This window comes from Pinus tabuliformis, chromosome 8 (genome assembly GCF_031772625.1).
Source record: "Pinus tabuliformis cultivar Carrire ecotype Pingquan chromosome 8, CPIR1, whole genome shotgun sequence".
NCBI lineage: Eukaryota > Viridiplantae > Streptophyta > Pinopsida > Pinales > Pinaceae > Pinus > Pinus tabuliformis.
The window spans coordinates 985,194,917-985,208,173 of NC_142294.1; the positions used below are offsets into that span (position 1 = coordinate 985,194,917).

At 41.1% G+C, this 13,257-nt stretch overlaps 1 protein-coding gene across 2 annotated transcripts in view; it reads right to left on the minus strand.

The window, feature by feature from the left end:
* The window catches only part of LOC149238718 (amino-terminal glutamine amidohydrolase), a 328,784-nt gene that overhangs the window by 252,246 nt on the left and 63,281 nt on the right, over nt 1-13,257 (minus strand). For both annotated transcript variants that reach the window (XM_089367029.1, XM_089367030.1), the window contains exons 3-4: nt 12,812-12,889; nt 12,460-12,590 (exon numbers count right to left, since the gene is read on the minus strand). In XM_089367029.1, coding sequence (XP_089223155.1) covers nt 12,460-12,590; nt 12,812-12,889 — 209 coding nt within the window. The remainder of the gene's footprint in view (nt 1-12,459; nt 12,591-12,811; nt 12,890-13,257) is intronic.

Consider the following 13,257-nt stretch of genomic DNA (forward strand, 5'->3'; position numbering starts at 1 on the left):
ATCAACATTAGTGGCTTCATCATCAAACTAGGGCAGACAATATCTCACAAACCGACCGTCGGATCGACATGATTCCACCACCAAAAGTTGTGGCTTCCAGAGGAGGTTCAGATGAACCTATAGCGCAGTTCAAATGAGGAGATCTTCTAGTCCACACAGGTCAAACTTTACTTCTGCAGTTGCAGCTTCAGTTTCAGCAGCTTCCTTCAAACTAGGGCAGTCGATATCTTGCAAACCGCCCGTCGGATTGACTTGATTCCACCACCAAAATTTGCAGCTTTCAGAGGAGATCCAGATGGACCTACAGCGCAGTTCAGATGAGGATATCTTCTAGTCCACGCAGGTCAAACTTTACTTTTGCAATTGCAGCTTCAGTTTCAGCCGCTTCTGGCTTCACATGTGTGAGAGAGAGACCCTTTTCTGCGCAGTAGAGAAGAGACTCTTTTCTGCGCAGTGGAGAGAGAGATGTGATGAGATGAGTGAGTCCAAATGAGGAAAAGTCCTTCTATATTTATACACAACGTTGGTGTTTGAATAGATGCGACTGTTGAACTTCTGAGCCTACATGAATTGTAGGTGGGCTTGATAATAATTCCATAATCAAAATAAATTCATATCTCCATGAATACTTATCGAAATCGGATGATCTTTATATCAATCCTACACCTCTCGACGAGGGGAATCTAATAAAATTATTATCAGCCATGAATAAGATGACCCACATGAAGTTTTGCCCTAGTTGCCAATTTTAACACTCCCTCTCAACTAGGGAGAACTTCATATGCAATTTGTTTATCGGTCGTTATTATTCATCCATCAAATGCACTGCCCTGTACAGCCTGACCCTTGCCCTGCTCTGCTTTATTTTGCCTATTCTGCTTTGTTTTGTTCTGCCCTGTACTGATCTGTACTGTTCTGCTCTGTTCTGCTCTACTCTTGCATTGTTCTGTTTTGCTCTGCTTTTGTCCGAATTATGAAGAAGAAGAAATGATCGAGGATGTATCATACTGACTCAAAGTCAGTCTCAGAGTATGTACCACTAATCGCAGACCACTCTCAACCAACCCAAAGTCAGCGTCATAGTGAGTACAGCTCCACTAGTCCCAGACTAGTATCATCCTCCACTGACTCAAGGTCAGTCTCGAAGTGCGTACCACTGGTCCCAGACCAGTCTCAACTGACTCGAAATCAGCTTCATAGTAGGTACCACTCCAACCACTGGTCCCAAACCAGTATCGAAGTCTCAGAGAGTGTACCACTGGTCCCAGACCAGTCTCAACCGACCCGAAGTCAGCGTCATAGTATGTACCACTCTCACTGGTCCCAGACCAGTACTGCACTGACACAAAGTCAGTCTCAGAGTATGTACCACTGGTCCCAGACTAGTCTCAACCAACCCGAAGTCAGCGTCATAGTATGGGACAACTCCTACCACGGGTCCCAGATCAATGAAGGTCATCCTAGCGTAGGGAGTACAGTAGATACAACGATGCATCCATCGGTACTACTATGGTCCCTAACTTCATTTCCCTACTCATTGATCAGATGAGAGGTACTTCCCATGAGTCCCAGACTGCATGGGTAGGATGCTTCGACAGGAGAACTAATCAATCCTGTCCTCACAGGAGAACACATCAATCCTGCTACAATCGCCATGGAGAACACATCAATCCAAGCCTCACAAGAGAACACATCAATCCTGCTACAATCGCCATGGAGAACACATCAATCCAAGCCTCACAAGAGAACTAATCATCCTTCTACACAGGAGAGCGAATCATCCTATTCCACAAGAGAGTGAATCATCTTGTTCCACGGGAGAGCAAATCATCTTGTCCCATAAGAGAGCGAATCATCTTGTTCAAGTGCGCACCACCAGGGGAGGTGGAGTCACCCTGTGGTCGTATGTTGCTCCACTAAGAACCGCAAGCCCTCAGAGCTCCCAGAGCTCAATGTATGCAACATGCAGGACCCTTGTACAAGGGTTTCTTGACGACTCCAAGTCGTTTGGGAAAATCACAGATTAGATCTTTCCTCGGGGCTTTGACAAGGTGTATCGACCTGTACATCATCTTAATGTGATGGAGCCTCCTTGCTCATCGACTTACCATATCCCAGATGATGTCTATCTGCTGGAGCAATCGACGAATACGGGATTCCTCAATAATCGAATCCCACCTCTGGTTGTTACAGAGAATCACAGTGGTATCCAATGTAAATCCAAACAGCTCACTGAAGAGCTTTTGCAACCAGACTGCCTCACAAGAGGCCATGCTAGCAGCAATATATTCTGCTTCGGTGGTGCTTAAAGCCACCAACTTCTGCTTCCTGCTCTTCCAGGATATCGAAGCAGATCCCAAGGTGAAATAGCACCCGGAAGTGCTCTTACGGTCCACCACACTGCCTGCTCAATCAGCATCAGTATATCCAAGTAGTCTCTCCGGCAGTGTATCTTAACCCATTAGTAATTGTGCCACAAAGATAACTTAGAAGATTCTTGGCATCAATCCAGTGAGGCTCAACCAAATATGAGCTCACAATGCTAACTGCAAAACATATGTTCGGACAGAGGTTCACTAAGAACATCAATGCGAATGAGTTTATGAAACTCAAAGGCATTTCCCAAATCTGGTCCGACGTCACTACCATATAACTTCTAAAAGTTAAGATCCTCGAGGTAGTCACAAGCTTGCAGTCCATCATACCGAATCTTTCCAATATCTTTACCACATATTTTCCTTGAGATAGGAAAATTTCCCTTGGCTTCTGCCACACTTCAAGTCCTTGGTCCTTCATTTCAAATTCAAAAGCCAACTCCATCTTACATTTGTGAATGAGAGGGTATGCACCTGTTAGAAAGAGGTCATCCACGTACAACACCAGTCTGAGAGGCTTGTCATCTCCAACCTTAAAGTAAAGGTTAGGATCGACTTCACTCCTAGTGAATCCCAGCTTCATCAAGTAGCTATCGATCCTCTCATACCATGCTCGGGGTGCTTGCTTCAACCCATAGAGAGCCTTCTTCAACCTACATACATGAAATTTTCAATCATAAATCTAAAATCCTTCAAGTTGCTCCATATAGACCTCTTCTTTGATCGAATCGTGCAAGAGCGCGGTCTATCCATCTGATGTAAGTTCCATCCTTGTGAAGCCACAAGGGCTATGATCAAGCGGATGGTCGTATATCTGGCAACAGGTGCAGATATCATAGTCTATACCTTCCTTTTGGGAGAAACCACTAGCAACAAAACGAGCATTATACTTTTTCGTACTTCCATCTGTTGCATGCTTTATCTTGTAAAGCCATTTTGAAGTAACAATTGTCTTGTCCTGGGGTCTAGGAACTACTTCCCAGACATCATTCTCCATAATAGACTCATATTCTTTGTTCATAGCATCCTTCCATACTTGATGCTTGACGACATCTGAGAATGATGAAGGCTCATTTTGTATGATCGTGCTCATGATGGTCAGGTATCCCTGATACCTGTTAGGTTTCTTACTTTGACGGAAGGTTCCTCAGGGTGCAGCATGTCCTTCAGCATCATCAAGTATCCCCCTAAGCCATGAAGGCCTCTTCCTAGAAGAGGAAGGCTCATGTGGATGAGGATCAATCGGATCCATGGGTTCTTCTACATCAGGCATTGATTCATCATTCTTTTCTTTCGGTTCCCTAGTGTCGGCTTCTTGAGAGCTCCTCAAAGTCGGAAGATTGTCCACCTTGCTGAGAGCCATATCTTCGTCAAAGGTGACATCATGATTAATCACGACTTCCCTTTGACCAGATACATAATTTGACCGGCTACATAGATTCTATAGCCTTTAGTATTTTCACCATAGCCCACGAAAATTCCTTTCTTTCCAGATGCACCCAATTTATTTCTTTTCTCTTTCGACACATGAAAATATACAGGGCTTCCAAAAAAATGAGAAACATCAGGTTTCTTACAGGTGAACATTTCTTTAGGAGTCTTGGAACCCAATACTTGATGAGGGCATCGATTTTGTACATATACGGCGGTGTTTGTAGTTTCAGCCCATAGAAACTTCGGAAGTCTTTGATCATGTAGCATGAACCGGACAGCTTCCACAATTGTACGATTCTTCCTTTCCGCCACACCATTCTGCTCTGGAGTATGTGGTGTAGTAGTCTCCCTCTTAAAGCCAACCTCAGGTATGCCTGAGTGAACCAACTGTAATATATCGGAGGTCTTGCTTTGGCTTGAGAGGAATGGTCCCCTTTTGAGCTTTCCTTCGGCACACCCTAGACATACACCTTCTTTCTCTACTCGGAATTCGGGTATCCCTGTCACCATTTGTCTTACACAGAGTGGAGCTTTATAATAAAGGGGGGCAAACCTCCGATGCCAAAGTTCGAACTAAAGAGATGTGTCATAAGACATGACACTTAGCGAACTTCCATCAACCCGATATAATGAATCAACACGAAACCCAAGAGTAAAGGCATCTTTAACATTATTTTTTCATATACGTACCTTGCCATCACTGAAGGTTACCTTGTAGCCTTTGTCTTCCATTGCCGAGATGGACACTAGGTTCTTTTTGAGGTCAGGTGCATTTAATACATCCTAGAATTTCTAGCCTTCTTGAATGGTTGTCCTCTTCCTTGATTCCCAACATTCCTTTTACCTTTGCTATTGAATTTGTCATTCCTTTGATTACCATCAAAGGGATTTTGATCATCGTCCCGGTGTGAGTCCTTTCTATCAGAGCACTCCCTTGCATAGTGACCTGCTTTATTGCAGATGTAACATCATCCTTTTCTTCCACCCTTAGGTCCAACCTTTCCTTTTGATTTAGTCCCGGAATTATTTCTTTCCTTAGCATCAGAAGGAAAGGCAACAAGAGGACCTTTAAGCATGGGCATTTCTTGTTCTTCTACCCTTGTTTCTTCTGAATGCATCCAGCCATAAATTCCTCGAAACCAGGAATTATATTATTGTTCAAAAGAGTGGTCCTGAACACGTACCATTCGGATGGTAATCCTCCAAGAGTCGTGAGTGCCATTTCCCTATCAGTAATAGTCTCCCCAATATATAGGAGATCGTTCCAGTCTATTGTATATTTCCTTGGAGGTATCCAGTTCAGAGATGTAGGCCACCAAGTGCTTGTCGATAGAGTCCCGGATGATCTTCTTTGTTTTGACTTCTTTGTTTTCCATTTGTTCCATGCAGCAGTGGATGCATTTGATGGAGGCTCAACAATATTGCCTCTTACATGGTCCAGCACTCCTTGATCTTCTAGGGTTAGATCGATAGACATCTTCCATCCGTGATAGTCAGCTTTCTCACGAAGCTTGCCAATCTTCTCTTCGGTGATTGCTCTTGCTCTTGCTCGGGCTTTGTCTTCACCTTAGCTCTGATACCATGTTAAGTTATGGTATGTTCTATGCTTATAACAGTTTACTTCTTTTTCTTATTATATTCCACAGATTAGCAATCACATGTACATAAAGTAAAGTGCAAATGGAACATCAAACGATCGACAGAAAACAAGCCAAGACAAGAGACACAAGATGTGGCGGCTAGCAGGGGACAAACCCCACAATGTGTGGGGAAACCCTTTGATCAAATCTTCTTTTATCTTCAATAATTCAGCAGAGAGAAATAGTACAATAAATCTTATTTATATCAGCAGTAGCAAACCCTAGATCAGCAGCATCAACATTAGCAGCTTCCTCATCAAACTAGGGCAGACGATATCTCACAAACCAACCGTCAAATCGGCATGATTCCACCTCCAAAAGTTGCGGCTTCCAGAGGAGGTTCAGATGAACCTATAGCGCAGTTCAGATGAGGAGATCTTCTAGTCCACGCAGGTCAAACTTTACTTTTGCAGTTGCAGCTTCAGTTTCAGCGGCTTCCTTCAAACTAGGGCAGTCGATATCTTGCAAACCATCCGTCGGATTTACTTGATTCCACCACCAAAAGTTGCGGTTTTCAGAGGAGATCCAGATGGACCTACAGTGCAGTTCAGATGAGGAGATCTTCCAGTCCACGCAGGTCAAACTTTACTTCTGCAGTTGCAGCTTCAGTTTCAGCAGCTTCCAACTTCACATGTGTGAAGGAGAGACCCTTTTCTGCGCAATAGAGAAGAGACTCTTTTTTGCGCAGTAGAGAGAGAGATGTGTGATGAGATGAGTGAGTCCAAATGAGGAAAAGTCCTCCTATATTTATACATAACGTTGGTGTTTGAATAGATGCGATTGTTGAGCTTCTGAGCCTACATGAATTGTAGGTTGGCTTGATAATAATTCATAATCAAAATAAATTCATATCTCCATGAATACTTATCGGAATCGGATGATATTGATCTCAATCCTACACCTCTCAGCGAGGGGAATCTAATAAAATATTATCAGCCATGAATAAGATGACCCACATAAAGTTTTGCCCTGGTTGCCAATTTTAACAAAGATAGTGCCAGGTATTGCCTTATCATAGGCATGTACTGTAATCTGGAAAGGCACGTAGGATGGAAAGCGGAATGTAGTCAAATGACTCCAGTCGAAGGAAACAACTGAACTACTTGGTGGGGGTATCATATGATTGCCCCCATGCTCAACAGAAACCGATGAAGGACCCTCTGAATCAGCTAGGATAGGAGAGTCGTTCTCGGACTCAAGAGAATCTGACGAGACGAGAAGAACATGAGCAGTATAATCATGATGTCCTTCGGGAACAGAGTGGACCACTGGTGGTGAATCCAAGTTGACACTCTCTCCAACCAATGGTTGGTCGGGAACAGGCTTAGCATAGCTAGGCTCGAGAAGAGGACGGACAAGAGAAGAATCCATATCAATCTCTTTGTCAATGGGGAGAGGGTCTAAAGAGAGCCTCTGATAACCAACGGGAAGTTGGGGTGAAGAAGCTGTAAGACTTTCCAAAACAACGGAAGCTTTATCCATGAGCAGACAAAGGTGAAGGGGATGGTTGCCTTCACACAATCTACAGGGGAATCGAATCTTCCCTTTCTTCTTACCGCTGCTAGTCGATAGGGTAGCATCATCATGAGCTTCAGAGGACGATGAGGGACGAGCCGAATCATGAGACCAAACTTCTAATATCCTCGGAATAGCAGGACAATCACGAAGAAGATGGTCATCCTTGCACAATTTACAAGGAAACTTAACCTTCCGCAGAGGAGCATAAGGTGTCACGACTGGTGACGTACTTGGGACATGAGCTGGATGGGTGGCCGAACGCTTATCCAACTTCTTCTTCTTCTTCTTATCCACCTGGTGATGTAGAACTTTCACCAGGCGAAGGAGGAGAGGAGGAGGAAGAAACAGGGGAAGAAGGCGTAGGCTCAACCTTGGAATCATCCTGTCGTGATTCAAACGAAAGAGACGGTGGAACAGGAGTCATGACGCTCGGGACCACTGAGGTTGAAAATAACCAAACGGGCAAACTGATGGTTAACCCAGGCAAAGACAATGTTGCCATATACAAAGCATCGGCATTTTCAAAAGGCGGAAACAGACCAGGATTTCCATCTGGGGGAGGACCTTGGCCAGTAGACTCGGGGAAGGTTGCCATCGGGAACGAGCCTAAAAAACACTCGTACTGTAACCAAAAACTCGAACTGTTACCAGGAATATTTCGTGGGTAGTAAATTTTATGACACAGGAACAAAACTTGACCTTTTCATGTTTCAAGAGTCGAGAAAAAGACGAAAAGGTGACTCTATCTCTTTCGAGGTTTAATGAGCCTGAAAAAACAAGTGCTGAGATAATCCTTTTCTTTTAAGGAATCGAAAAGGAACGAAAGTGACTACTCTGGAGAACTAGGCAAAAGGTTTACCAAACAAACCGTAAAACTGCATATACACCTTGGTGATCAAATGAAAGAGAAATGACCAAGAACTTTCCGTACGACAGTCAATCTTCCCGAATGCTCTGTTCGGTGCATTATGGTTTGTAAGGCGGCAGACACAGCTTCCTATGGATGTAGGATGATAACCTAGTGGGGTCTCCTGATATATACTCAATGGTGTGGGGAGCACAAGTCCGTACTAGCAGCTATTGAGTCGCAGAAAGAAGAATCACCCAACCCTAAACGAAAACAATAGTGAATAGGTTTAACGACGCCGGAGCACGTCTCTAGCCTAGACCTCTAGATAATGAGCGTTAAGTTCCAATGCGTTGTTAAGTTCATTCAATTGATTTTAGAGTTGATCTTGAATTAAGTTTCAGTTTTCAGGGCCTACCAAATGTATCTCAACAATTCCTAGGATGCAGCCACAATGAGTAAAGCATCTTTCATTTCAATGAACACCTACTTAAAGGAGAGTAGAAAGTTCATTCCCAAGTAAACACAAGCGAATGAAAACACTAAGACACAGAATGCATCAATACACTAATCTCAGATGCATCGATACTACTAATGAAAGATTTAGAGTTCGCTTTTCAATTTCTCAAACATGAAAATTTGAAATGCACATACACTTTCACTTTCGTATATCAAATGAATGCAATCCCTTAATTTTTTTTGTTTTGAATTTAAAGAGACAAAGAAGCAAGTGTGAATTGATCGATCCAAACAATTTGTGATCTATGTTTGGTAGTAAAGAAATCGAATCAATATTGCAAACAATATAGTCTTTCGGGTGAGCTTGGGCGAGCGGTGGCTCGAGCGGAGGGTTAGAGTTCAGGAGCGCCGGAAGAGTTCAGGAGCGCGGGAGTCACACTGCAGCCAGGACTTCCAGCAAGGGCAGTGTCAGAGTTGAATGGAAAGCGGCAGGGGAGGGAGCAGGTCAGAGTTGAATGGAAAGCGGCAGGGGAGGAAGCCCTGCTCCCTCCTACAAAGAAGCAGTGACCAGTACAGGTAAAGCACCTGTTGGTACTAGCAAAGGTGGTATGATACTATGAACTACAAAGACAGGGTCAATGAAAAGGGAACAGATGGGGCCAGAATAAAAGAAAACAGCAGCACAAAGGGCAAAGAGGAGGAAGACAAAAATTTGGGTTCAAAAGACAGAAAACAGAACGGACCTTGAAGGAAATCTTCCAAAGGCGAAAGTGTTATAAAATCAATGGAAGTAAGATTTGGCCACCAAAGATGAACAGCTCAACAGAATACAAAGCCTTAACTGGGATGCGTATTGGTACTTTTTGGTCAAGCCGCACAGCCAACAGATGACCATCAAATGCCTTGCCGATGCTGTTGATCGCATGATGCCCGAGCTTTCAGATGCCACTTACACGGGACAACTACATTCCAGGATGAGTCATCCTCCAGAAATTCAAAACATGCTCTCAATTTGTCGGTTGTGGATAGAAGAGAAGAAATAGATGCGATGAATCTTTTCAAAGGCGATCGCAATACTATTTTTGCAATTCAAATCCCAAATTTTAATGTAGGCAGTTCCAACAACTCTCAGCGATTTTTGTGAACAGTTTGTTTTAATTTTATTATAAAACCCCTTTCATGTTATTTTAGAAGGGGTCCTCAATTTGTACAAAAACTAGACTTGAGAAGTTGCACTTCTGCACTTCTTAATTTATTTTTTATAAGCCGTGGATCAAGGTTTCAGATTTTTGTGAAAGAACTCCAATCAAGACCAGCATTTTTGTATCTCCTTGGAGTTTCTGGAATAAGAAGGTGGAACTGGAATGTTACTTACATAACAAGACTCAAATGCATTCGGTATTTCTATCACTGTTCTTTTTGTCTTGTTCTTTATGTAATTAGCATTCCATTTAATTTGCTATTGTTGATGTATTAACATGCTTCAAGCAACTCTATATTATGTCACTTCTGAATGATTTAGAATTGTTATATTAAAAGATATATGTCAGCAATAAATATTAGTATGTCATGCGATATGTTTTTTACAATTACTTTGTTTAATTTCTTAAACAAAGTAATCATTATTTAAATGCATCTTTCTATGGATAAGTAAATCATCTATATGATTATTTGTCTGCTAGGAATCATCAAGAATCGCATTGTTATGAGATTACCCGGGTTATATAGATATATTTGTATATTTTAGAGTTATAGATTAAATCACCTATCATCTTTGTTATACATTTAAAACACTCATTCATCAAACCATACATTATTGGGAAACTGGTCCCATAACATCCAGTCGGAGCCACCACACCAAACGGAAAAGGAGTTGTACTAAGGTCCGGACCGGGTGGTTATCCCCAATGTTGGTGCTACGATTTTAGAGGCATCAACAAAACCTTAGTCTTAAAAACATATAGCAAAACCCTAATGCATATTTATATATAGACCTTTAAACAAAAACTTCACAAATGAACATGTTATGTCATTCGTGCCTTACAGTGGCCTTACTTACCCTTTCTTGAAAGTGACTGCTTCCCAAGTTATACTTCCTTCAATGTTGTCTTCAAGATATTCTTCACTGGATCTTTAATTTTATCTTCAGTACTCGGATTCCTTGAAATGATGAAAAAAAAGAGTGCTTCTCGACACCTACACTTTCTTCATCCTTCTAGTCTAGGTCTGCGGTCTAATCATAGTGTTTATGACTTATAAAGATGCCCAAGAATATGTTCTTGAATTTGGTACTTCTTCTATAATGTTTGGTCTTATTCAAGTTTGCTAGTAGTATACTAGGACTAGTATATGATTTTCAAAGACTTCCTTCCTCCTAGTAGATGAAAATCCTTCAATAGATCTTTAAAAGTCAAATGATGAGACTCCTATTTTCCTTATGATCTTTGAAACTTGTTTTTGAATCCTTATGAGAGCAATTGACCTTCAAGCTGCCCTTTTCCTTTTTCTACTTCACCTTAGCTCTGAAACCATGTTGGAAAATCAGAAAGGCAGAAAGATTTTCTTATCTTCATAATTACGTGTGATTTCTTAGCAATCTTATTAAACTTCTTTTATGTCTTCTTTTATCTTCTTATCATCAAGCAACTATCAAAACATAGATGCATGAAGATCAAAACAAGGACACAAGATACAGGTTCTCAGCCAGGGCAAAACCCCTCTCCTAGGGGAAAACCCAAAAATTCTCTTCTCTTCCTTCAGAACCAAATCAAATGAGACAACCAAGACAAAGACCTCCTCCAATCCACCAAGTCAACTTCCTGAGATAGTCCTTCCAATTAGCTTCTTTAATACTACATCAACCAACAATTTCGGCCCTTCTGCATCAGAATTTCGGCCTTACTGCAGACCTGCAATTTCATCCCTTCCTGCAACCTAGAAACTCACACGTGTGGAGAACAAGAGAGAAATTCGGCTCTTTTAACTTGACAAAATGTTTATTCTTCCTTCGCTTTAGTTTCTTCCTCCTTCTAACCTTTTCGCACGTTTTTTTCCACTTCAAATTGCAGATTGAACTTCTTGCTTGAATGGATACTCAAATAGGTCAAATTGCACTGCTTTTATAGTCTTTCTATGAGGTCAAGTTCCTTCAATGAGGCCTACTTGTCTTCTTTTGAGGCCAACTTGGTGGAGGAGTGACAAGTGACACCTTTTACATAAAAATAATTTTCTTCTTTGATACAATGAGCCCAATAAGGGTCTAGTACATAATGACAAGGACAATGACTCAAGACACAAACCCTAGAAGCACTCAATGACTGCTTTGACCTAAAAACATAATCAAATGAGCATGAAACTCATGCTTATCAATAAATTTTCTTTGACAATAATTCTTCTTTTTCTTTTCTTTTGACAAATATATTATATCATAAGCTAGACAACAATTATGAAAACCAATACTAGTTACATTTCTCAACAGGGTGTTGCATCCCAAATGATGGATGAGAGGCAATAGTACTTGGTAGATGCAGAATCAAGTGGGGAGAATTGGGCCACAGAGGGGAGCATATGGCGGAGGTGGGCACAAAAGATGTCCAGGTCCCCTCATTGAAACAGGAAGCAGTACAAGGTGCACCCTTCGGGGGAGGTGTGGTGGGAGGTGGGGTGTCAGCCTAGAACACGAATGGGGGGAAGAGTCAGGAGAAACATCTCATATTTGACACCTAAAATACAAGCTTTAAAACGGAGAGTCTATGCTATAAAGATGATTTCGGATCTGTCCAAAATAAATGAGAACGAAAACCATGCAAAGGTCATGCCAACATATGTCTTAAAGAATCTGTTTGGCAAAGATGAAATTTTATCCACGTTAAGCAATTCTATATTTGTTTCTCTCAAAAAAGCATTTGTTGATCAAATGATATTTCAAATTAAAGACTCTTTTGATGTAGAAGAGATCCAAGGTGCTTGTGGTAGTGCAAGAATTAGCAAGAAAGGAAATGTAACCCTCCTTGAGACATTATGTGAAGGATTTTAAAACATAACTATCCAAATCAGATATATAAAAAAAGGTTTATAACTTTATCAAAGATGAAGAAACAGAAATGAATGGCGAATTTTATTGTGAACTGAAAGAATTGTTTTTTACTACATTTCTTTGACTATAATTAATAAAAAGAAATAAAACCTGCGGAACTTTCGATGCAAAGGCAAAGATGGTCGGATTGCTTCAGTGATGTATTGATGCAATGGCACAGGGAATGGAAGCACTGTATCCAAATCCCACACTTGAAATTGGGTATCCTTTTCTGTCGTTTTCTGTCAAGTGTAATTTAAATTTTTACAGTCCACATATTAGCCTTCAAACTTCTCAGAGGGTACATTTACCAATAGCTATACCCATGCAACTAGCTTTAGTACAAGAAATTACTTCGTAAGCGTTGTCCTACAGCACATTTTCATAATTTAAAAAAACACAAAACAAATATTTATGACCATTGCTGGACAAATATAACGAGTACTAATGAATCAAAACAGACCTGAACACAAATTACATGGTAATCCCATATCACCAGTCCTTCAGTCCCCTTGCTGGCCTTCTGATTCCACAATGGCACCTGAAAATAATGGCAATTTAGTGAGACCATTAGAATTAAAAGTGAACAAAATAAAAATGAGTATGATAGGAATGCCATCCAAGGTGATTCAACATTATTGCTTGTGACATTTATGATTTGATAATAAACTATTATAAAGCTTAAACTCAAGGTAATGATCAAGCTAAAACGAAAAGCAAGAATTTTGTGGCCACTCCAGGAAAGAAATTCACCTCTTCACAATTTTCACAGATCAATTTCAGATGAGCATTGCTTACAAGAACTAATATCTAGATTCAACTATTATCTAGATTAATTCAATTATTATTCGTTGGACATTAATATACCCATCTTATCTTATCTACTCTACTGCATTTCGTAAAAGACTT